Source organism: Cyrtonyx montezumae, unplaced genomic scaffold (assembly GCF_038088225.1).
Source record: "Cyrtonyx montezumae isolate F1298 unplaced genomic scaffold, pur_monq_1.0 scaffold_10, whole genome shotgun sequence".
NCBI classification, from domain to species: Eukaryota; Metazoa; Chordata; class Aves; order Galliformes; family Odontophoridae; genus Cyrtonyx; species Cyrtonyx montezumae.
The window spans coordinates 32368717-32394492 of NW_027071826.1; the positions used below are offsets into that span (position 1 = coordinate 32368717).

Here is a 25776-nt window from a genome sequence, read left to right on the forward strand (position 1 = left end):
AATCATTCTGTAACTCAGACCATGCTTTTATCATGCCACATCCCAGACCAATTGAATACATTATCTTCCCAGTTACAGCATATTCACCTTAACTACTGGCATATGAATATTGCAGTGAACTCTATTTAATCCAAATGACACATTACCATCCTCTCTGATGGGAATGTAATGGTAAGTCATTAATTCACCTTTGTTGAGATACACAGTGATCTCCTGGAAATTCCCTGGAAAACAACCCCTTCCCATCCCCACCCTTGTAAATAAGATCCTATTATCCAGCATTAGAATTTCATTCCTCAGTTGTATCACACTAAACCTATCCAGTAGTCTTCACATCTCAACACAGGAGTTGCACTGAAGTATCAGACTGTCTCCTAACACAGTAGTGGCATTTTGTGAAACACTCTTTCTTTGGGCTTTTGCAGTGCTCCAGAAAGGACTGCTGTCAAGTGCAGACATTTTGCAAAGACTCATTCTGGTTAGATGCTCCCAATACTTCCTCAAGCAAATCCCCTCTCCTAGTAGTACAAATACACAATAAAAAAAAAGTCACAAATACAAGTGTCACACATTTCTACTGCTAGCATTAACTTGTCTTCAGGCAGTCCCAATCCAAGCACAAGATGCTTCCTTGTTAAATACTTCAGTGGTCCCCACATCACTCCCAGATTTATTGACTTTTAAGTTCCCTGAGGAGCTTGCTGTCTAAGACACCATTTAGAGCCCTTTTGCTTACAGAATCCTGATAATCCTAACACGTTAATACCACATAGGGTTGGGCTCTACTAAAACATGCATCTATCCCCTTCAAATAGTTAATCCATTTAATACTCATATTCAATGCTCTGTTTACTCACAGCACCCAATACAAGCAGAGTAAGGAAAAGCTCCTGTCTACAGAAAACTGCAGTGAGCTTAAATCTCGCAGATATTTTTCTCCTCACTTTGAGAAACAAAGACCCAAACAATCCTCCCAATATTTTCCAGCCTCCTGCAGGTTAAGCACAACAAATTGCTTCACTGAGCAGTATAAAAGGTTCAGCTTCAGGATAATCAATCACAAACAGCCTCTTCAGATTGCTAAATTGCTAAGTTAGCATGTATACAAAAAACATTTACAGACTACGTCCTCTTAGACTGAGCAGTAAATCTGTTTGTGACATGGAAAAACAAAATCAGACAAGGTGTTGAAACAGATGTCAAAGATTTTATACAAGGAATGTCATGGCTGCTTTCTTTGTGCATTAACATGATAGTAAAGGCTCATGCATAAACAGCACACAGGGCACAGCCTACAAACCAAGAACACATTGCTTGCCCATTAAAATAATGATGACTTTGAAGCACAGAATTATGCTGGATGTGCAGAACGTGTTTTAAAGAGAGGATTTCTACCTACTCGTGCCTTCCTCAGGCAACTGTCAGTTTATGGCAGACTTTGCTTATTAAAATGTTAGATAGTCCCCAGCAAACTTGGTCAGTACAGAAGGTGTCCTGAAAGTCTTCAAAGCTACTTCCACACGCAGGCTGGATGTAGTTGTGAAGGGGCAATTGCTCTCTGTACATTCTTTCAGAGACAAGTAAGAACTACTTGTTACAAGGAAAAAGTCAGAATGCTTGTTCAGAAGATAAAGTCTTTTATAGCAGTTAATTTAATAATACAGGCCTAAAACAGGGTGTAGGGTACTCATCTACACAAGAGCACATTTAATAAGCTGAGGAAAAAAATACCACAGTTTCAGGACACTGCATCAAACTCCAGCCACTCTAAGAAGAGACAAGTCTCCTGTGGTAGAAGTACTCTTGACTATGTGAGCCAACAACAGAGAATTTTAGGCAGTTCAATCCACAATGGTCTCTTACTTCTTATAATTGGAACCACAAATCCACAGTACAAGACAGTATTAATTAGGTTAAGTGGTGGTTTTGATAATAAAAATCAGTGAATTCAATGTGATCCCTTTAATAAAAGGATAAAGTCCAGTGAGTGCCAGGAGCAAAGAAGAAAGGTTCTCATCTTCCAGGCGGATTCTTAAGCTCATATTATTAGGAAAAAAAAAGTATGTCAAATTTGTGCAGTTTCTATACAACCATGTCTGAGGTTCCATAGACTCAGAGATTTTTTTCAAAAGTGGGAAAAGAAGAAAAACCACAACTCAAGCAACTCAAACTTATTATCTCAGAATTGCCTACATAACTTGTTCTCTTGTTCTGCTCTGTACAAAACTTAATTGCAACAAGCTGGCAAACCTGAAAGAAAAACAAAAACAACCTGAGTATGTGAGAACATTGTCAGGGAGAGCAAGACCCTGCAACCTTTTGATCTGGTATCAGAGTCAAAATAGGAAACTCAGAATACTTTGCCTTGTGCCATATGATTTGCTTTACCTTTGAAAGCTCTACTGGTCTCTCCCAAAGGGTTATTTCAACTTAATCCCTCTTGCATTGCAAGACCACTGTTCATGTCGTAGTTCAAACAAACTTGCTAATCGACAGCCAGGAGCATGGCACATCCAGATGTAGGGCTGCCTGAATTACCAGATGTAATTCATACAGTCATCATTGAAGATGCCTGTGATTTCCTGCCAGCAGAGTCAAAACCTTCCTCACATGGTATCATGATCAGCAAGAAGTTCCAGAAGAAGAATCAGAAGGCTGTATGTCTGATTCAACATAGCAGGGAACACCATCATCCATCATTTGAACTAGGAATACTCAAAGCTTCATTAGCCAACTGCATTCTTAATATGCTAAATTATACATATATATAGATATATATATATTTAAATTGGAGTAAAATATACTGGATTTTGGTTTGTTCATTTACAAGGGAGCTCCTTCCCTTCCCAGTTAATTTGAAATTAAAACCTAACAGCTGAACTGAAGTTCATTCCCAGCATTCCAAGATGGATATAATACACGAGAGGAGGCCAGAAACTGGAAACATGCACTCTGGCTGCAACAGGTTAAGAAGTGAAAGGGAGACCAAATGTTTTCATTTTTAACCCTGAGAACGTAAGGAATTGCAAAGATCTGGAGATGAACCTGGGGTTAAAGGTCACCAGGCTTTTTATTGCAGTTAAAGCAGACTCGGACTGGGTGATCCCATCCACGAGAAGGAACCGCTCTGCGGTCATGTGAGCACTCATCACAGAATCCCTGGCCACAGGCCCGACAGTGGTGTTTGGAGAGCTTGATGCTGAATTCCTTCCGGCAGTTGTGGCAGTGCAGGATTTCATGGTCTGGTACCCAGTATGCAGGTCGGGCAGCATCTTTTACCAGACCTATGGAGGAAGTGGCAGGGGGAGAAAGATGGAGAAGAAAATTTGTGAAAATAAGCATGAGAAGAAATCTCCAGGCCTTCTCTGCCAAAGGTGGAAATCCTCACACGCTGCCATTAAGGGGAGTAAGATCTACTGACACTACCTCAGTGTAACAGATGGGCAGAACGGCATAAATGGGTAATTCCACCCCTCCTCAAGGGAACAGACTGTTTTCCTTTAAGTTCTGGCATCTTCCCTTTATTCACGCTCTTTCAGAAGTTGAGACAGTTGATTTTTCCTAACTTCAGTTTCAACTGTGGCCAAGAAAACAGTCATCAAGCCAAACATTCAGAAACACTTGTACTATCTAAGCTGAGGAAGATATTTACTCTTCCTTTCACTGAGTTAGCCAACGAACAGCCCACACAGCTGATGGTGGGACACACTGTAGGGAAAGTAACGAAGTGATTACGTAGGCAGTGAGTAGGAAGAAACTCCAACAACAGAAGATTCAGATGAAAGGTGTTTGATGACATACCTGAACTGCTACCCAGCACATGAAAGAACAGCAGACTCTCACCGTACTAAGGTCATAATTAAAGATTACATTACTATCATTACAAGCTTGCACAGCTCAATTCTCAACACCCCCTGGAAGAAGTACCAAATGACAGCAGTTTCCACAAACACACTTGAAGGCATTCTGCATCTCTGGAATAAAACCAAGCCTGATAAAATGCTTCAAATTGGGCAGTTTTTAGGGAAATGACTGGTAGGTCACTGCAGAGGCACATCGGGGCAGCATGAATTACTTGCAGTTTACAGGGACAGGTTGGAACCACAGAGAGAAAAGAGAAGATACAGACTGCAAAAACAGCATGCTGTAAACCAAGGAGAAACATCAGCTCCAGAACTTTCAACCAACAGTGGTATCATAGTGGAGGTGCCAGTGCATCACACAATATCTTGAATTTTAGTCAGATGTTTTACCCTAAGATCTAATGTCTAATTGATTTCAATCGAAAGAGAGCAAAGCTCACCTAAGGGAATGTCCATGGCCGTCACCACTGCTCCAAGAGTGTTCTGCACAGCTTCCCCCACCTTTCTGGCAATAAGTGTTCCCCCTTCTTCATCTGAAGGCAGCTCAGCCACATCTGCATGACACAATAGAATAAAGGGCTCAACATCTATTTCCAGCAGTTTTTGCCAAAGTACAAAACCACAAAAGCAGCAAACCCAAGAGAGAGTTTGGGGATGTAGGAGATAAAGGCTGCAGAGAAGTCCCAATATTTGACTGGGGAGTTTTCACTTTTATTTCAGAAATAAGATACAAAACAGATTACTGAACCAGCATCCCTGCTCTGATGTCAGCTCGGCACCACGAATGGGTACTGGGAAAAGGAAGCAAAGATCCAATTAGAAAATAACTATATTAGTGAGTAAAATATCTGGTAACTTGTTATAAGGGTCCTCTTCCTGCCAAAAGACACCAAGCTCTTGGGCTCTGCTACTAAAAACTCTGAGCCAAACCCAACTTTAACTATGCAGTTCACAGCCAGTGGGAAATGTGATCCAGGAGCCAAGGATAAAGACTTCAGACCGTTACCCAGGGTTAATTCTGTCACAGTCAACTCAAAATTACCTAACTGGATGCCCCTGTTGTCATAACAGTTGTCACACACGCGCACTGGTGCTGGTCCCCAGCCTCGCTCAGGCACAGGACGGGTCTTGGAAGAACAGCCATCACAGAAGCCCTCTCCACAGGCCCGGCAGTGATGTTTAGTGTCATTATCTTTAAAAGGCGTGTTGCACTTATTACAACTCTGATTAGGACAATGTAGAAAGAAAAACTGTTAGCTTGATCTTCCATAAGGGTCTTGTAGCAGAAAAATAGAGAGCAGAATCCCAGGATGGCGTTATTCAGATTGAAACTGTGATAAATACAATTATACCTAAGACTAGTGTGATATCAGCCCCATATCTCAACCTCAAGGAAGTGACTCGGGTAGGTGTATATACAGCAGGTAAGCCAATAGGTTGCTATGATCCCCTCAGTCACAACCACAAATAATTACAGCCACATCGTGTAGGGCTGAGTGGTGGCTAGTAGGTCTCAGAGGGTTGTATGAATTCAGATGGTTTTTATTACTGAAGTAGTTAGCTGTTTCCTGTAAGACACAGAAAATCCCTTTCTAGTTCAATTGTTGGGTCAGGAATTGTGCAACTGGCATGAAACCAGAGTTAAATCTCTGCACCTACAAAAATAGTACTATCAACCACAAAAGCAAGATTTAAGATATGATTCTTTGCTTCTAAGAGAAGGTTCATGCTAGCTAGGATTTTTAATGGTGATCCTGCTGAGAAAAGTAGTAGCATAAAGCAGAGAGTGAACAGTTTAAATGGCCGGGTTGGGCAGAACCTCTGTTCATTCTTTATCAAGCTAAGTCAAGAATGGGAAAAGTTGAAAGCAACTCAGTTTTTTCAAAACTGTAGGACAAGGCCTTGGTGCAGTAAAACAAGATGTAATTGGAATATACAAAATGGTAAGGAAAAAATTTTAGCTATGCAAAGCTTTTCTCTACAGCATGGAAGTACAGCAGCTATTTACCAGGATCTGAGAGTTGGGTCTCCAGTAAGCTGGGGCAATCTGGTCCGTCAACCAGGAGGTCACAGCTTTTGTGGGTCCCAGACTAAGTTCAGATACAGACTGTGCCATGAAATTCATCCCATCCAATAAGCGCTGGGCTGCATTGTTGTTGTCTTTCAGAAAGCCATCCGTCTGGAATAAAGCAGGCATTAATTTGAGAATAAAATCAGGGAAACCTGATTTTTCAAAGGCAGACAACTCCACAGCCCACTGCTGCCACTAAACTGGAGAGCAAGCACGATAAAAATTTCACCAGCTCCACTCTGAAACACAGTTGTAATGGTGTAATATTCATACAAAGTATTCATGAAGTGGCTGACATGCCAGTTTTAGACCACCAAAAAAAGAAAGAGATAAGTCCCTTGCAAAGGTTCTTCTAAATGACAGACAAGAGACCTGCTCTATGGGACCTGCTCTAATGAGCATTTAGCCACTTTGGAGAAAGTCCAGAATAACCACCATATATGCTAGATATAGAATATCCAGCAACCAGACTTACCCCTGGCCAGACATGTTCAATTTCTGTCCTCACCACAGTATTTACAGGATCTTGGTTGCCAAACCAGTACTGTCGGCTGCGGTACACCACTCCACAGTTGGGGCACTCAATCACATATCTGCAGAGCATTTAAAGGAAGACAGGTGATCTCAGTGAGGTACTGAAAGTCCAGAACACTAGGCAGAGTAGAAGCAACAGGCAGCAGAGAGATCTCAGCAGTAATACTCACCCTGACCAAGCGTATTTGGCCAAGCCTAGCCAAGGCGAGTCAGTGGAAGCAGAGGTTTTTGGCACCACACTAACCTCCATTCCTCGTTCATAACAGGCCTATAACACAAAGGATCAATTAAAACTGCATTCTTGGGAATCCCAGATGCCAGGTATTGCAGCTGTTTGGCCACAAAGAGTATGCAATTGGCTTACAGTGGTCTCCATAGCAAAGAGGCCACTCATTAAAACCTATAAAAGAAACTGTTATCACTTATGACATCTGGTAAATATCTCTACTGAAAACCACGATGATGGCTAAAAAAAAAAAATCTTCCTCATCTTGTACATATCCCATAGAAAAATTACCTAATACCAAGTAATAGGCATAAGCAAGTAAAGAGAACAACTGCATCCAGTGCACAGAAGGTTAACATCACCCACATTTTGAGCAGGTGGACTCTCAGTTTAGCTAGCAAAGTAACAGTTACTTGTAAAGATGATGACCTCTAAGCAAAAAATACAAGTTCAATGTTTTTTTGTCCAGGCTAGGGCAACTCTCTCATTTGAAGTAGTGCAAGAAAACAGGCCCATGCCTGTGATGTTCCTTATTCATCGGGCCATCCCTTTCCTTCTCTGTTCTTCAGACCCTGTCACTGTGTCTCTACTTACCTTGCAAGTATAGACTCTGTTGTCATACTGGTGAGAGTATCTGCATCGGCTTTTGGATTCATGAGGAACACCTTCCTTTGTGTGGTTCATGCTCTTCTTACAGCCACACCTGAGAATACAAGAGCAAGCCATGAGCTGATGCTGTTAGATATGGGACAGGTGTCACAGAGCTCATTTATGTTACTATCTTGCATTTGCATAGGTGTTCTAACCCCAACAACTCTACATAAAACAACACTGTCACACACCTATCACTGAAAGGCAGGCCGTTTGGAAGGAGCTGTAGCAGCTTCACTGTACAAAGCAACATCACACAACAATTTAGTGCAGAAAATGATCACTGTAGCCAATTTAAACTTCACAGAGAACTGTAAGTAGGACAAATCAAGCTTGGAAATTAGCCAGGACAGTGTTAACACCGCAGCCTTTCCAAGGTGCTCCTAGGAATTCTGTAACAAGCATAAAAGAATACAAACATAGCATTATAGTATTCTAGAGAGGGAATGCTTCTTCAGCCATAGTAACATCGTGCTGCTATATACAGACTCAGAACACTTGCAGGCTCAGTCTCCAGGCTTTTTCCACACGGCTACAAGCCAAGCTCTACTCAAACCTGGGGCTCTTCTTAGAAATAGTCACAGTCTAGTCCTGTAATGATGTCTGCTTTAATATTGTTTATATAATAAGAAAAAAATAATTGTAGAAGGTGTCAGGGAATTTCCTTAGACATTCTTTCCTACTAAGCCCTATGTGCACACCTCAGTCAAGTTACTCATGAACCAACTGAGGAAAGGATATGGGCAGAAGAGGACTGTAGTGATACACAAAAATAGAGTAGGCAAAGGCCACGTATCATATCCAGCTGGGACACAGCAGTAACAGCCATCCAATTAACATGAGTCTAATTTCAGAAGAATTCTGTCTGGAAGTACTGCCTGTTATCAGATATCAGTTGTCAAAACATCTACAGCAGAATATAAAGTTCTTGTGACCAGAGAAGTGCTATCTTCTGAAGAATGAGGGTACATTTGTCATCCACTTACCCACAGCTGAGGCACACAGAGGAACACGTGAAATATTCATCTGGAAAGAAAGAGCTATGAGCCATCTGGTCATCAGGGATTTCCCCACTAAACCGGTCACTTAGAGCCTGTGAAACAGAGAAGAATGGATGAAATTGGAATGGACTGAGAGCAATACAAACATTTAACAATTTTTTTTCCCAAGCAAAAGAATGGGATAGAAGTTTCTGATGGAAGTTTCCATCAGATTTCACAATACTTCAAGGAAATTACCATTTTCTTTCAGGCTTGACTAAAGGATGCAAAAGTTACAGGGGATGGACAAAGGTGTCTAGCAAAACTTATGCCCTCAAGAAGCAAAGCAAAAATGTTAATTCATATTCAGTAGTGATGTGAAAACAGCAATCATCTTAATGAACATGAACTGAGGTATACTGGCAGCTGTATCTGATCCTTCCTTCATTATTACAGTTAGTTCTTAGAAATTCCAATGTTATTAACCACTCCAGCTGCTTGTCCCCTGAAGCCTGTCTGCTCCCAGCACAAGGAACTGTGTATTAGCTACCCTGATGCTTCCTTCTCCATTTCAGCTAACGCAAATACCATGCAGTTGGAATCATCTGTTTCAGTGGCCAAAAGGCCACCAACACTGACACCTTCTGCAGATATGCTCCCAGTGACCCCATCCCCTGCTAACAGGGATGCTTTTCCAGGCCAATAAAGATATGCTGCCAATCAGGCAGCAGTAGCAATAGGGGGAAACCTATAGGCCAAACTGCAAATTTTTAAGACCTGAAAACCCCTCCTTCGTTCCAGCAAGGTGAACCTCCTGAGAAAATTACCAGCTGCTCTCTTCACCAAATCCCTTTCACTAGCCTTCTGATCTGATGCTCCATTCTGAAGCAATACAGTATTTGGCTTAATCCTATCTATCTGGTTTCCTAGTTACTAACACACCTTCCTCTTCCTTTTTGCCTCCTAGCCCTTGGGTTACACTATGCTCAAACGTTAAGTTTTGCAAACCACTAACAACCTCTGAGTTAGTTGCATTCTCTCCCCTTGTGTTGAGGGATTTCAGCAGTAATTCCTTCTGGGGCTCCAGTTTGTAAATCACTGTCATTATGTGCTCACCCACAGCATCAGTTATTTTTTCTTCCCAGCTCACTTTTATGCTTTTGCTTTGGTTTGTTCTTCAGCTTTTCCTCACACTGCTGGGCATCAGTTATGGTGAGTTCCTCTTTTTTTTTTTTGCTGGTTGTGTTTACTGTTATTGTTTTCTCTTTTAAAGTAAAAGCTATCTAACCTACCTGTCTGTTACACAAAACCACTGCCTTCAAAGACTTGCTTTATTTCCAGATTTCTGCAATTCTATGACACTGGTTCACTTGCTCTAGCTTTATGAGCTGTAACTAACAGTTACCAGCAACAGTGACAGGAATAAAGATCGCAATGAACTGATCTCCAAACCAGAGGACTTACCTTTAATGCTTTGTAGATAACACCAGGCTGTCTAGGTGACCGAGTTGTATTGTTCTCCAGCTGCTGCTCTACAGCTCGCCTAAGCCCAGAGAAATCTGTTGGAGGATTGTATGTCCTCGTTCCCTTGTAATGGATTGAGCTGAAAGCCTCAGGAAAACAGCTTAGCTTCCGAAACCGATCTTGAATGAGCTTCTCAGGAACCTCAGAAGGATGATCTGTATTTAAAAGCATCAGGAATTACATAAACAACTGATGGTTTAAAATACAATATTTAAATTGCACAGTGCTTTCATATGCAACACTGTGCTAGTTCTCTTAATTCTTCTAACGCATCTGGAACATAGCTATCAATACATGCTACAAGTAGAGAAAACAAACTGTTTCCTTTTTATATGAAGTTTTAAATTCTAAGACTAGGCTTCATAGAGACTCTAAATCCACAGGTAAAACTGGAACATCTAGACTTGGAAACACAGAATCAATTTATAACATGATATAACACAAGTCCATGTCAGCACACTTGCTAGCTCTTCTCACCAGACCATAATGTAGTATAGCAAGCCCTAGCACCTGATAAGTGGAGAACATGTACCTTATATGAGCAAGGAAGACTGAGTCCCCACCAACCCTCAGTACATGGTGAAGCACTTCATAACCTGCCACAATTGTTCAGACCTTATAGAGCTGACCACTATCTTCTGCCTGCTGTCAAGCACCCACTGTACATTTCAGAATAACACAGGTCTCTTCTTCCCTGTCCTAAAACTATAAACACACTCATCTCGCAATTATCTGTCACAATGGATGGTTGCAGCCTGTTGCGAATCCACATACTACAAAGTTTCCTTTCCTATTCCTACCACGATCAGAGTGATGATTAAAACACTTTTTTTTTTTCCTCCTCTGACTTTTCACAAAGGAAAAAGTATCACTGTGAGTCACTGAACCTGACCTGCTGAAATGGCAAATTTCAACAACTATATGAAATTCTCCATTGCTAATTCGCAAATTGCTACATAACAAAAAGGAACTGCCATGGCAGGTAAGATAATTGAAAAGCAGATAATTAAAATCAGCATATAGAATTCTGAGTTCTAATAGCTCAAGATCTCACCAGTTAGAAAGGCCAAAATGAGAGCGTGGGCCAGCAGGGAGCTACTGTGGTGCTACACAATAGAAGACTCCCAGATGTTCACAAGTGGCAGAACTGCTGTTGCAGGCCAGTACATTAGGGCTTTTGCTCAAAGAATCAGAAATGGACAGAATGAATGAAGAAAAGTTTCATTGCATCTTTTGAAACATGGAAGAAGTGGGCCCATGAGAAGGCGCTTACATCCCCGCACAGGCAAAAACAAAATCTGCCTTGACATGTCTGTGTGCACTTCACTCAGACATGCAAATAAAACAGACAACTGAAACGTGCATAATCCAGTAAAATACCAGTTAAAAGCACTGGTGAAGGACACTGAAAGTGATGGGAATAATACTGTGCCAGGCCTGCTGCTTCATCCATATCAAACATTCATACAGAGAAAATGGTGTCAAACCATCAACTCTGCACTACCAGCCTCAGTCCCAGCCTCAACTAGCCTTAGAATCACTTTGGCTCACAGAATTGAGAAGAATAGGTTGAAGGTACTGCAAAAGTATTGATACTCATCATCAGTTTCACTATTCTTTCTCAACCTAGTATCTACACATATTCTGGCTTCTTGTATTGCCTTTTTCCCCGCCCTTCCCCCCCCCCCCCCCCTTTTTTTTTTTTTTGCAACAGGATCCTCTATATCCCCGCCAAAATCCCAGGGTGTCAATTTTCACCTTTGCCTGACATATCACCCACGCTCAGGACCGTGCATTATGACCCCTCCCAAGGCTGGCAGAACTCCCATCATGACCAGTCAGAGCCAACACCCAGCTGGCTAAGAGGATTACTCTGGCTGATCTAGAAGAGTCAGACCACCATCATGGAACACTCTGCTGTTTCCACAGTCTGGCTCACAGGCTGGAACAACTGAGAGCAAAACTCAAACCACACCTATGTGGTAGTGAAGAGCACTGAAAATTCAATGCAACCTGGTAGCCTATAGATAGCATCCAGCACATCAGTTAGTCACTTTGTACTGCCTACTTACCAGAGCCCAGTAGCTTGGTGTACACGGTCTCATGGAAGATGATGACACCTGGACCCAAAGTTGACAGAGGAACATCTAGGCCACACCGGGCCGTGGTAGCTTTTAGCTCCTTGGTGAAATGTTTTAAATAAGCCTCTGAGGCATCACCAAGGAATTTGAAGAGATCATTGTGGAGCCTGTCAGCACGAGTACGGTAGATGACAAGGTCAGAGATGGCCAGGACCTTCAGCAGCAGCCGTGTTCTCTGGCTGAGGTTCACGGTGGCCCCCAGGAGGCCCTCTGTATCAATTACCACCACTTTGCGGACAGGGTCATAGGCTGCCCAGACTCCGACCGTGCAGGACTCTTGGGCAGGAGATGTCTTGAAGACTTCCCGGCCATAGAAGAAAGCGTGGTTAAGGGTGTGAGACTTGCCATCCCCTGTGTTCCCAAAGATGGACACTACTTTTAGATGCTGGTCAGGACTACAGTCCAGTTTCTTAATAAAGTCTTCCTCATTCCTTACCTTCAAAAGAAAACAACATCAACAAAAAAGAAATATTATAGCTATGCAATTGGAGCAGACAACTCAGATAGCATAGCTGGTTCCAGGTTTCCTAAGACTAATGAGTGATTACTTGGCGTTCAGATTGTCTCAAGTTTTTGAAGCACAGGGAATTCAAAAGCAAAATACTAGAAAGCAGCTTTGTAACATGTAGACATCAGCGGGATGTAGGCTGTTTCATCATGTTGCTGTTTTGAAGGTGATGCAGTGCTGTAACAACCTGCCTCTACTATAATGTCACCAAGCACCCTGAGGTAGTCTCTTTAGAGATAAAAGCAAAAACCTATGGCCAAACCTGCCACAACACCTACCTGGAGTGTGGCACACACTCCCAGCAGCACTGGTCTCCTAGAATGCTTCTGAACTCCAGTGCAAAGCAGGTGAATGCTTTTGTCACCTTAACTTGCACCATTCAGAGTCTGAGTACCTGTTCAAGGGAAAAAAAGCTCCTTCCTCTGTTCAGCCACGCTGCATCCATCCCACAGCAGGAAGCAGTCAGACACTGCCTCCTCTGGCTTGCCCAGCACAACCTCTTAGAGGCTCTCCAGCTGGCAGAGCCTTGTGGGACAGAAAAGAAAGATGAAAGAAGCAAAGTTATTCCCTGAAGCCACATATATGAAGAAGGTCAAACGGCTTTTACAAGTGTGCCACAACTGCCATCATCCATTTCCTAATTTGCTGCTTTGTGTTTTCACAAATAAAAATCATACGACAAAAACATGTTTGTCTCTCCATGACAAGCATCGTGGTATTTATGACAGAGTAGGCATTTTCTGTTCAGATACTAGAACAAAAGGAAACAGATAAACTCAGCAATGACACAGGTTAGGGCTCTATATGGGAAACTCTCATATTCCTCACAGTGTTCTGCCTTGGCTATCAAAGATTTAATGTTTCCAGTTACAGTTGCTTGTCACTAGATTTTCCATCTTTCAACAAGTTTTACTCCGCACACTGTGACAGGGAAAAATAAGACAGACGCTTTTTGAGAAGGATTTGAACACATCTCTACCCATCACAATCCTCATCTCAAGGAATCCTGAGGCAGCTGGAAGGCACAGGGCTTCTGTCCCCTTCAGCCTGCCTCGGGCTGGAGGCTCCTTGGCTACTTGCCCTCCACCCCCTCAACAAGCAATCTTGGCAAGTGTCATGATACCAGAGCCACACAGGCCATGAGGTAATGAACCATTTCTTCCAATAAGTTTATTCTTAGATCACTAAATGAATTTTAGGCTCATCCAGCCTCATTTGCTTTAGTCAACTCCATCAGGGTCCAAATTTTGAAGGAAAACACAAAATAACCATTGCACCAGGCTGTGGTTGGGAATTGCATTCAGAAGAAAAAACAGTGGATTGCTGGGCCACTGTAGCTACTCACTGCCTCAAAGCACTCAAGGCAGTCTCACAGCATGCAGAAAACAAGGAAATAAAGAAATGAAAATGCTTTCAATTAGAACTTTTTCTGCTACCTTTGGGAAACCATCAAGACACTCAAAACACACACATAAGAGAGGGTCTGCTTTTTTGGTAGCTGTGACTACTGGCTCATTATCATTATGGTAGCTCAGATGACAAACCTATTTTCAATCAGTACCTCTGGAGATGCATCTGTGGACAAAAGCAAGTTCTTGATTCATGAGATAGGTCCAAAAAAACAATCACTAATTTGATCATATAAAAATGATCAATGTATGTAAGCAAAGAGGAATATGATCAAAACCAACACAACATATTATCTCCTGCCTCCCAAACTTCTCTCCATAAAGGTGGCAGGCTTTTTGCTGGAGCCAGTGTCTGATCAGACCTAATCACTCTGGTAATTCACTCTCTCAACAGCACAAGGAAGTGTCAGACTTCTCCAAGCAGTTGTTTTAAGTGTAAGCAGAGCAACAACTAAAGTTGTTCAGGCAGCACTGGTTATTATGCTGGTACCAGGTTTTGAGAGCATCTGCAAAGGGCTGAGCCAGCAATGTCAAAAGATAAAGAGGACCACAGAGACCACAAGGATAAGGGTAATCTGCAAAGCCTTCCCACCAGTAAGAATTGTAAGTCAGCTGGCACAAACTCCACTTTATCTGAGATAGTTCCAGTCCAAGCTAATGCAAATCTCTACAATACCCACTGTCTTTTGCATTCAGTTTACTCCAACAATGGCCTCTGCCAGGGCAACTTACTGCAGGAAGAAGAGTTGGATAGCTGAGCCAGAGAAATAGCTGATTCCAGATCAATATTCAGCTGACTTCGCCTCAGGACAGAACTCAGGAACAATTCAGACATCACATAAGAGCATAGAATACACCAAAGTGCAGCTCATCCTATATTCTCATGGGTCTCAGTAACAGATGAGAAAGAATTTGGACAAGAAAAAGGTGCTTTCCTGCACACTTTATCAGCTCTCAGGCCTTCCTGAGTAGTAGTTGCATCTGGATGCTCACATCTGATACAGAATCAGTAGGCCTGTTCTACAGGGGTCATCAAGCCCCTTCACAACCTCTGAGCAGTTTCTTTTAAACTGTTAACGACAGGATGGATGCAATATGTGTGTTAAAATGCTTGGGCTCCAGTCTTATCTCTTCATTTCTTCCCTTTCATCTCAAAAGAACTTTACATGATACCACCATCTTCTACTGTATGTGCGAAGGACTCACATTTCCATCACACCCCTGCTGCTCAAGAGCTCCACATCTGACATCAATAGCATTGTGTAAATGAGATTATATAGCAATGACAAGCAAGAATGAAAACCATGTACATCTACCTAACTCCCTCCAATTCCTTCTCTATTTCCCCGAAGTATTTTATCATTTCCAGTGCCAAAGACTCATTCACACTTTTGTTATGGATCTTAGAAAAATATTATCTTCTAGAAAGAAAAGTTTTTACACCGTCACAGGTTAGAATCTTGGTCAGTCTTATTTTCCAGCACTAACCACATTTCTTGACTGTCATTCAGCCAGTTACTCCAGAGTTGAGTTGAACTGAAAGTAAAGACTTTCAGCAGGAAGAAATGAAAGCTTTGGAGCCCTTCCTAAAGAGGATACAAAAACCTCCCACCACATTGCTGTGGAATGCATTTAGATCTCAATTCTCCTTGTCACTCATACTCTGAGATGCATTATACTTAACGAAACACATTTCCTAGTTCCAATACATAATAAAATTAGAATTGTTTAGGAAAAGTCTAGAAACAAGAACTGATAAAATGACATTCGTGACCAGGAATCTCTTGGAAACAACATTATTCAAACAATAACAAATTAAATCTTAGGCACAAAACACATAAAATATATTGGAGTTTCCAATGACTTGTACTCATACAGCTTTAACTCTGCCTCTGGGCAACACACATTAAGCGAATCTGAATTTTTTTAACCAGTTTTCTTCACTTAAAACTATTTATGAAGCCTTTAGGGTTGACTGGTATTCCACGATGACACAATAGCTGTAAACAAAAATCTAGGTGCATGCCTAGAGCTTGAGGTCTTACTGTAAGGTCACTACATCAGAAAAAAAAAAAAAAGAAAATCTATAAAACAGATGTCTTCCTCTAGCTATAGCCTATGAGGCAAATCTGAGAGGGATAACTGGCAACACATCACAGTGCTGCCACTAAAATCCACATCTCATCAGAGGTCCTTGCAGACATAACTGAGATGGGTGGCACATGAACACAAAGAAGCATAGCTGGCTTACCCAAGAAATTAAAATGCAATAGGCTAATTAAAAAAGCTGCTGGGAACAACCCACTTTTGTCCCAGAAGAAACCTCTGTTGATATTCCCAACTGTTTCTTGCTACCAATTGAGAAAAAGCACTGGGTGGCTCCCTGTAAGGAAGAAAAACCCTCAACTTTGAAATCTATGACATCCACAGGTGGATGAGAGGAACCTTAGACTATCTTAATCGAAAACCTGGAAGACTATATTCCAGCTGGAAGGGATCTCAGGAAGCTGTTACTCCAACTCAGCTTTTAAAGGGCTTCCAAACAAGAAAGAGGAACTTGGCCACAGGTGGGTAATCGGGAAAAATTAAGACTGACTTTAAATACTATGCAACTCCATTTTCCTGCCCTGGCTTTATCCTACATCTTTTCTTCATCACAGCTACCTATAGAAATGTCATTAATGCCATTACCCAAACCTTCCATGTTTAACTTAAAATCTGTAATTCAACTACATAGACAGAGAAATATGCCTCTGAAACACACATTTCCCAAGAGTTTGATGAAAACAGACAGCAGAGTAGAAAGACTAAAACTTTCTGAGTAAAGGTCTTTTCAGACAAAAACTACCCTGTTCCTTCCCACAGCTCTGGCACAAGAATTCAGTGACACACATGGGTTTGTCCAGAGACAAATAGAACAAATCTCAGCATGACCTACAGGTCCCTGCAACAAAGGGCAGAGGTTGGCCCTTGGTGAAGCCCTTGTCTATCAGTTACCAGACTCTCATCCCTTCTCTTTAAGAAAAGAGTTAAATCCTGTCTATCAAACTTAACCAAGGACATAGGCTATTTCAAGGGCTTTAAGACAGGATACATTCAGGGGAGGAAACAAAAAACCTACTATGAGTGGATAAGAGGTAATTTCATTCTACTGGAACCCTCTCTAACACAGGAGGCAGTATTGACTGAAATATTGTTTTTAGTAGATAATATATCCTTGTACGGGGCAAATGAGTTGAAAAACAGTTGAAAGTAGATGACTACACAAAACCCTGTAACTTATTTTCTACCTGAAAAACTATATTTTCCCCTCTTCCTTTTAGAAGATCTCAAAATTAACTGAGACTTAAAGGTAAATGCAACTGCTGCAGAAATAATGTTATTTCAAGAGTGTCATTGAACTCTTACAGAGAACTGTAAACAAAGCTGTAGAGATCATTATCCTGTTCCCTAAGTACCCTTTCAGTTCTGTCCAGATGTTCATTTGGCCACACAGTTACCATTCTCATGTCATAGTTGTAGCAGCAGAGGCACATCCAGTTGAAAAGACATGCCCAGAAGACAGCAAGCCAGTGAGTCGTTTAGCTTTGCTAAATATTAAGCATAATTATCTGCATGGACACTGTGACACCACTATCCCTGTTACAAGCGACATTCAGAAACTTACTTACATTACAATTGCACTTTTCAGGAAATATTTACTTTAGTTATTTTCCCAACTGTAGGCTGTTTTGAAGGACAGATCAAGGGAACGTGAACACCTGCCCTCATGTGACCCCAAAGCAAGGCACTAACAATCCAAAAGTACAGTAAAAGGTGCTCTATAGTAATACCTTGTCCCAGGGACCCTTACAAAACAAGACAGTGCAGAAGATGGAAATGGCAGAGAAACTGGAGGAGAACACACTCAGATCTCTTGTTCATTCAACAAATGCACAGCTCCTTTAAGACAACTCTTCTCCTTTTTTCTAAAAATACTCTTCAAAACAACCTGGGGAAAAAAGAGCAATCCTAATCACCTATTGCAAAGTAGTCATCCCACCCTACTGCTTTATTCTGGGAACAGAAAACTAGTGCACTGAATTGCAAGAGAGGAAACTGTAAAACTGGTAACACAGTAGGATGGGAAAAATCCCAAAAGCACTCTTGCAAGGAAAGCTCTCTGAAGTGCAAATAGGAAGAATTCATCAATAGTACAATAAGGATCAGGAACAGAAATTACAAGTTCTGATCCAACAGATCACACTGACCTGAAGAACTCAGATCCCTCAACATTTCTTCTTCTTCCTTTGTATTTATAGTAAATACACCAGCTGTCACTCTTCAGGGACTACAAATCCCAAGAAAATCACAAGAGACAGTTAAAAAAAAAAAAGGACAAAACAAGAACATTCTCACAACAAGTTGTGCAAGACTATCATAGAAACTAGTAGCATGTGTTAGACATGTGTTTTGGGTTCTTTTGTTTGTTTTGTTTTTACTACTAAGGCAAGCAAGAAAACTTAAGATTTTGACCTTCTCTTAGCAGAAATGACATAAAACAGCTTGTACTGACCCACAAAAAACCCACTTCATTAGAAAGTGTCATTCCTAGTGAATCTCCATTCCCTTATCTCTAGAGCTTGGCCATGCTCAAATCAGGAGGTAATAAGGAAACAAAATAACAGTGCTTCCATCAAGATTACAGCAGGTGTGGCAAAAGCAAAGCAGCTAACACCCCTGAGGAGCTATCATTCAGCACACCCAACTTCCTAACAAGAGGTGACACAGAGGAAGAGTAAAAGCTGTTACACTGTTAGAGGTCGGTTATAGTACAAAATGGTCCGCATTTAAATATAAGGCTGTGGCTCATTTTGTCTTCTGAACTGTCTGCAGAGCCTAAGATAGATCCTGCTCAGTATCTGCTGAGGGAGAGAGCTTCATCCTTTAAGTGTCTAACCCTGCTAGCCAGAATAAAAAGAACTCTGGAATGGGGCTGCATCTAGGAAATGCAGCTCTCTATAGGCAAAAGGAAAAAAAAAAGAAGAAAAAAAACAAGCCTGCTAATTAAAGAAATGCAGATCAAAGGGGATACACTGTGGTATGGTCCTTTCTCCCATATAACACTATACCACTGGGGATGTTATTTTTGTCCAGTGGCAAGCTTCAGGTGAAAAAAAAAACCAAAAAAAACAAACAACAAGACTTCTTCCTGTCTCCTTGATAAGAGAAGTTACAAAGTCAATTCATTTTATTTTCTTTGAAACTCAGAGAATGGATAATTTCTTGTAGCACAGATAGTTTCTGATCAAACATCAGCAACTCCAACGTAGACTAGTAACAATCAAGCATTTTCCCTATCCACTGTAGTTGATGAAAGACTTTATGCCATTTGCACAAATTACAAGTCTTTAATTATAGCTTTGGACATAGCATTATAGTAGAAGCCACTGATGGCACCACAATGAACTTTGATCCTGTGGTAACTCTTGACATCTGTCCCCCAAGATAAAGCTATCGAGTTGTTACGACTTGTTAAGCATTTCTCTTCCTTTGCCTCAGAAGCAACAGCAAAGAGCTCACTATACAACCAACACAACTCCACTCTATTGCAAACATGTTGTATAAAGACCAAGCAGAAATGGCTGTCCTTTCAGAAACTGCATAAACATTAAGAACAAGGAAGAAACGAAGACCAGTGTAAAAGCTCGAGAGGCTCAAACCAAAGGTTCCAACCTCAATTGTGAATTCATTGCTGTGTTTTGTTGTGCTGTTATTTACCAATATAAGAGTAACTAACATTTTGAAGTGTGATCTATTAATTGGTTCTCTAAGTTCTTTAGAGAAGTGCCTCCCACACGCAAGGGGCTGCCCTAGTGATCACACGAAGGAGTTTGTCTGAAAACGCAGCAAGTTTGAGGCAAGAAAGGAAAGCTGACCCCTCATCAGAACAGAAGATTCAGTTGGGAGATTTACAAGATTTACACTTAAAAGAAGACACGGATTTGGCATTTGCTCTAACATAACAAACAAAAAAAATAAGAGATGCAGAAGAGAGCAATGATAAGACTAATACAACTGAGGAAATAATCCCCACAGTATCACTCTGAGATAAACAAGATAGAAAGAATATGTCCAAAACAATTAGCAAACAGACGCTCCAGTTATCAAGAACAATGTGATGGAAGTGCCAGCTTCAGGTACGTGACAGATAAGGCCAGAAGTTTAATATAGTGTAAAAAGAAACTGCAAAACTATAATACAGCCTGAGGAAAAAGACCAAGAATGGGGTCCAAGCTGCAAAAAAATGCCAGTTTGTAAAACATGGACATGAGGGGTTTTTTTTGTTTTTTTTTTTTTTCACCCCCAGTTCTAGAAGAAGGAAAGGAAATATCTGTAGTACAAGTCAAGATGGCTGGGGACTCAGTCACAAGACATTGTGCTGTGTGGTAAGACAGCAGCAGCTGGACTTCAGGAGGAACAACCTCTCTCTGGTTCTTCCACAGACTTGCAGAACGAGCTTGGATTTAACCTTTAAAAGCACTTTCTTAACATGAGATAATAAATCTCTTTGTGAGGAGCACAGATACCGTGAACATCACAGAGAAGACTGCACTTCACAGGGATGAGGTTAAGCTAGTCAGTTCTCTCCAAACTACTGCTGCATAAACAATGGTTTAAAATAGGACCTTTTCCACTTTGAACTGGAATTGAGAAAAGCCCAAGTCCTTAGCTTTTTGACCTTAAAGTTATGTCTTCAAAGTGCAAAAAGCTCAGTTAGCCCTGAGCAGTCTAGCACATCTGTGCAACGTGGCACAAAGACAATTATGCAGACCTCAGAGTGATGATAGCTGAATCAGTGTTGTGCTGAGAACAGGCTAAGACTCTCTACTTCCCAGCTAAACTAATTTGCTCCTTATGGATGAAGTTACACTGCTTCTGGATTTGAAACTGTTGTTGCTGACACATAGTAAACACCCTCAAGTTTCAGAACCACCAGCTCCTAGAAGCCAACAGGAAGTATTAGATTGGACACAACTTCTTGAGCCAAACAACTCCAAGTTTCACAAAGTAATAAATAAGTCTTTGTCCTATGTTTCCACAAAATTGTACTACTTTCAAGTAGCATACACCAGCAAGTACCTTGATCCACTGCACTTGCTCAGCAGCAGAACCTGTTCTGCCTAATTGTGTAGGACTAGCAGTGAGCATCGGCATGGCCAAATGTGCCATGAACAGCAAATCAGCAGTTTCCTTTCCCATTTCCTAACAAAACTGAAGTTCCAAGGATCAGAAAACAGACAGTTATGGACAGCTGGACTCCATAATTCTGATAAAGCCTTCTCCTGTTTGTGCAAGCTTATAAAGCTGCACATCCTTGAACTCAATCTCCACATTTTGGATTATTATGGCTTTGTTGTTTTTTTTTGTTTGGTTGGTTGGTTTGTTTTTGTTTGTTTGTTTTTTTGACAAAAAGTTGGTTTGAAGAAATAAAGACTTCTTCCAAAGTAATCAGGAACCATCCTGCTAATGACAAGCACACACACAAAAAAGACTGAAGATGACTTAACTATAGCGACATTCTCTGTTCAGTATTAAGAGCAAAAGATGCTACAGAACATGTCTTCAAAGCTAACCATCTGACAGCCATCTCTGAATAAAGGTTCTCATGCTCACTAGTAGAAACATCACCATAACAGCGAGAACTCTAAGTTCCAGCTGCTAGAAAAAATATTTTAATCGAAAACTTGCACACTGCTTGGAGACTTGGTTGTGAGCTGTCACGTAAGTAGTCAGCTGTGAGAAAGAAAACATCACTCAAGATGGAAGAATTGACTCAAGACCTCACTAAGAAGCAAGATCATTTTCAGAGAGCTTTTTCAAACCTGTTCTGATCAGATTGTTAATATCTTACAAAGGACCACTACAGTTGCAACAAGGAAGTTGGCTTTATTGCCCGTGACATTTAAATAGTCAAGCACTTGCTTGCAAGAAGCAGCCAAAGGTCTGCCCCAATAAGGCTTACAGATTCATGAGCATAAAAATAACTTAAACAGTACAACCAGAAGCAGTCACAGCCTGTGAGGAGCCTTCCAGGACAGCCCTGTTCTAAGCGATTTCAGAGCTTGCTCTAGAAGCCAGATGAACATTACTGAAAAGCCTTCACCTTGAAGCAATAACTGCATCTGCCATGCATTACATGAAAACATATATGTGCTTATTAGAAGCACACACATTTAGGACTGCTTCTACACCTGAAACTTGGTCATATCCAGATAACAGTCACCATCATTCTTTCCTCCCTTTAGCCTCAGTACACCCCTTTTTATGATGGGCAGCATGAATTTGTTAAATTAGGGCAACCAGACACAGCTGTCAGGTGAGTACATATTTTATTCCAGTGTCTCCTGAATGAGGTTTAACACGAAAGTTGCAAATCAAGCCAGAAGATGAAAACAAATTTTTATCTGGGCAATTAACCTTCTCTGTGACTTTCACATGCTGCTGTTTTTATACATACAGAGGGCTTTTATATTTATAAACTGCTTATGTTTACCAAAAATAAAGAATAACAGAAAAATTAAGTAAATGCATGCATTGCATGCTAGACCTTAAAATAAAGTCTCCTGAGAAGCTGTTCCTAGTTCTATTTCCATCATTATTACCATCAGACCTATACCAAATGGATGGCCAAAGGCTAAGGTGGACTGACATTTGTGACCAGCAACACTGCTTAACCGTGGCATCTGTAGAACTAGTCTGGTACACAGTCATGATTCCTTACACAACCCTTACTTTCTACTTGATCCTGTTCCTAACAATCAGATGGATTTACTGGTGGTGAAAGAGGGTACTGGGGTGCTTTTTTCACTTATGCTGCCTGATACAGTGCCCAGTCCTCATCATACATCACAACTGCTGACAGCACTCCCATTTGCAGTGTACCTACTGCAATCCTCTCCACTCAGTTCTGTTCAGGAATGATTAGCACCTTGCACATAGAGTTCTTATCTAAGTTGTACGTGCCCCTGTACAGTAGATTTTCTCACCAGCCTTAGTGGAGGCTCTTGCCACACAAGAGATTTTCATGAACTTGCCCTTTGAGGAGCTGATGAGCAAGGCCAGTCTTAGGCACTGGGTCTCTTTGGCCCAAGACGTCCATTCAGTGCAAGGAACCAGCCATTCTCCATTTGTTATTGTTGCTGCCAGTTACACTTCAAGCATTAATCATCCATCTCCCTAACACATCAGATAAAACCAAACCAAACGATCTCACCTGTCAAACAGACCACAGCATTCTTACCTGAATCTCCTCAGTCTCATCCACCAAGAGGAAACTCACAACTTTCTCTGCCATCTTCCTTCTCCTGGTCTCCTCATCCATCTCCTCCTCTTCTGGCTCCTGGGCTTTGCCAGCGTGGTACACAGTGACAGGGTGCTTCCTCCTGTTCCCGCCAGCATGTGTCCTCTTCTGACACTCTACGCAGAGGTTGATTTTGCACACCTGGCACCTCACTGCTGCTATCTGTCTTGACCCTGTCATACTGGCATGCATGATGTTCCCATTGGCACCTTTGCAGGAGTCACAGTAAGGGACGTGGCCAGGCCTTATGCGGGTCCGTTCATGGTTCCGCAGCCTTTCCGGCTGGTGCAGCTCCTCCTCACAGCGCTGGCACTGCAGGCTCCTGCACTCATCACACTCAAAGACCGCTTCATCTGTCCCACTGCAAACATAGCTCTCCTGGCAGAGAAGGGCTGTGTTCTGGCCCTTCTCTGCAGTCTGCGTGTGAGCACTCATCTTCAGATTTCTTTAAAGCAGCGCGTTTCCCTCCTGGTTGTGCTTTTGATAATGATATGGGGAAAAGTCAGACGCAAATTCAGTATTTTTCACAGGGGGAAGAAACACAACACAAATTATGTATGTACTTAATAAGTTATTAAGTTACTAAGAGATGTTCCTGTGAGTTCATACATTGACTAGCCTCCCTTGGAGCCCTCTTAGGCACAGGTGAAGTTCTTCTCCCAACTAGACTGAAAGCACGTGGTCCACTTCATTCGTTCTTACACCAAAATGCAGGCACCTGTTCCTTCGCTCTGTGATGCGTTTTCAGTGATAGGACAAAACCAGCCAGGTGCCCCTGGGCAGATGAGGGCAATAATCTCCCTACAGCAAAGAGCAGATAGAGACATTAGTAACGCAGAAGAAAGGCATTAGAAACGCACAAGTACCTGTATGCATATATGTACACACGGGGTTGTGTCAATACTAGAAAATTCTTCGCTTTCACCCCGAGCTAAGCTCCTCCTTCAGAGTTCACGGTATTTATTTATTCGCCTGGAATTTCCCGACTCGCTCTGCCAGCCCCAGTTCTCCGCACACCTCGGCGATGTTGCGGCCCCGGCCACGGGGGGCTTCTCTTCCCGCTCCCTCCCGCCCCCTTCCCCCTCCGCCGCTCGGTCCCCGGAGAGGCGCCCGTCGCCTTTGTCTGTGCGCACCGCGCTCCGGGGCCCGGCCTCTCCCTGTGCCCGCGGCCCCTGGGCGGCGCCGGCCGGGTGGTGCGGAGCCGGCGGCCCCGTTGCGTAACGGCGGTGCGCCTCGCACCTACCTCGGGCCGCGGCCGGAGCGCTGCCGGGAGCCGCGCCGCCGAACAAAGGCGACCCAGAGCGGAGCGCCGGGCTTTGTTTACGGTCCCGCGGCCGCCCGCCTTCCCCTTCCTCCCCCGGCACCCGGGGACCAAGGAGTCGGCTCCCGGCCGCCGCTTTCTCCGCCCCGCCTCGGCGGCCGCGGGGCGCCCACTTCTCCTCCCCCGGCGGCCGGGGCGGAGCCGAGCATGCAGGCGAGACGCCCGGCGGGCCAGGGAGGGCAGGACCGGGGCACCCGCCGCCACCGCCCTGCGCCCGCTCCGCTGTTGTCAGCGGGATCAGCTGATCGCGGGGATCCTCGGGCTCGCCGCGGAGTCGGGAAGCGGCGGCGGGCACGCCGGGAGCTGTAGTCCGGGGCTCGCCTCGCCGCACGGCCTGCTGGGAGTTGTAGTGCCGCCCGGCACGGCGTGGCCCGCCATCTTGTCCGCGCGCCGGCGGCGCTGCCTGCGCGTTGTCTCGCTTTATGTGCGCGTGCAAGGAAGGCCTGACAACGGCTTCCACTTCTCCAGTAGATTTTGGCTGGCTGCCTGAAATGTCTATGGGTGCTCACGGCAGGAGGATCTGTGGCTTCGCTTCAGCAAGCTGACGCAGTGATAGAAAGGCAGCTAGAAAATGCTCTGCTATCTGGTCTAGTGGTTTGGTTGGATACAAATTATTTCTAGGAGTTAATTACATAACTGGATAGCTATGTTAATGGCAGCGACAGGGGCTGCCCCTTTTGTAAGGTGAACTAGTGCCATTTCACAAAACTCCATCAGCACATCCAATTCTGACAGCCAAGACCTCACAACATCCTTCTGCGACAGTGTGTGCCTACTTCTGTGCAGTTCAGTGATGATGAGGACAGGAATGGGCTGCCCAGAGAGGTGGTGTCGCTGTTCCTGGAGGTGTTCAAGAAATATGCAGTGTGACACTCAGGGACGTGGCTGCTGGGCAAGTGGGGATGGGCTGGGGTTGGACTTGATGATCTTGGACATCTCTTCCAACCTTAGTGATTTTATCATTCTAAAATTGGCACAATGTTCATTTTCCCTAATCTCCCTCCTACAGTTACGGTGACACATTTGTAATTATTTTGCATAAAAGATTAATCACACTAAATAGACTGATGCCTGTAGGAATAAACTATTGTGAGCCAGATGTCTTCAGAGTGAAAAAATTTAAGATTGTGTGTATATTCAATACAAAGGAAATAGAAACTTAAACGTCACAGTGCTATGGAGAGCCAGGGAGCCAAATCAATGAG

General features: G+C 42.8%; 1 protein-coding gene across 1 annotated transcript; it reads right to left on the reverse strand.

Annotated features, from left to right (window-relative positions):
- Positions 1-1187: 1187 nt before the first annotated feature.
- ZFYVE1 (zinc finger FYVE-type containing 1) lies at positions 1188-24799 on the reverse strand. Its single transcript, XM_065754736.1, has 12 exons — positions 24494-24799; positions 23191-24051; positions 11922-12426; positions 9790-10004; positions 8332-8438; positions 7289-7397; positions 6639-6736; positions 6410-6527; positions 5872-6042; positions 4906-5086; positions 4304-4417; positions 1188-3284 (listed from the first exon to the last, which is right to left on the reverse strand). The coding sequence occupies exons 2-12, from the start codon at positions 23683-23685 to the stop codon at positions 3052-3054; spliced, it is 2346 nt and encodes a 781-aa protein (XP_065610808.1). The 5' UTR covers positions 23686-24051; positions 24494-24799; the 3' UTR covers positions 1188-3051.
- Positions 24800-25776: the final 977 nt, after the last annotated feature.

Coding starts and splice junctions, on each gene's coding strand:
- ZFYVE1 (XM_065754736.1), bottom strand. CDS start 23,685: ATGAGTGCTCACACGCAGACTGCAGAGAAGGGCCAGAACACAGCCCTT. Junction 8,439..9,789: donor TTATCTACAAAGCATTAAAG/GTAAGTCCTCTG, acceptor TCTGTTTCACAG/GCTCTAAGTGACCGGTTTAG. Junction 4,418..4,905: donor CAACAGGGGCATCCAGTTAG/GTAATTTTGAGT, acceptor TGTGTCATGCAG/ATGTGGCTGAGCTGCCTTCA.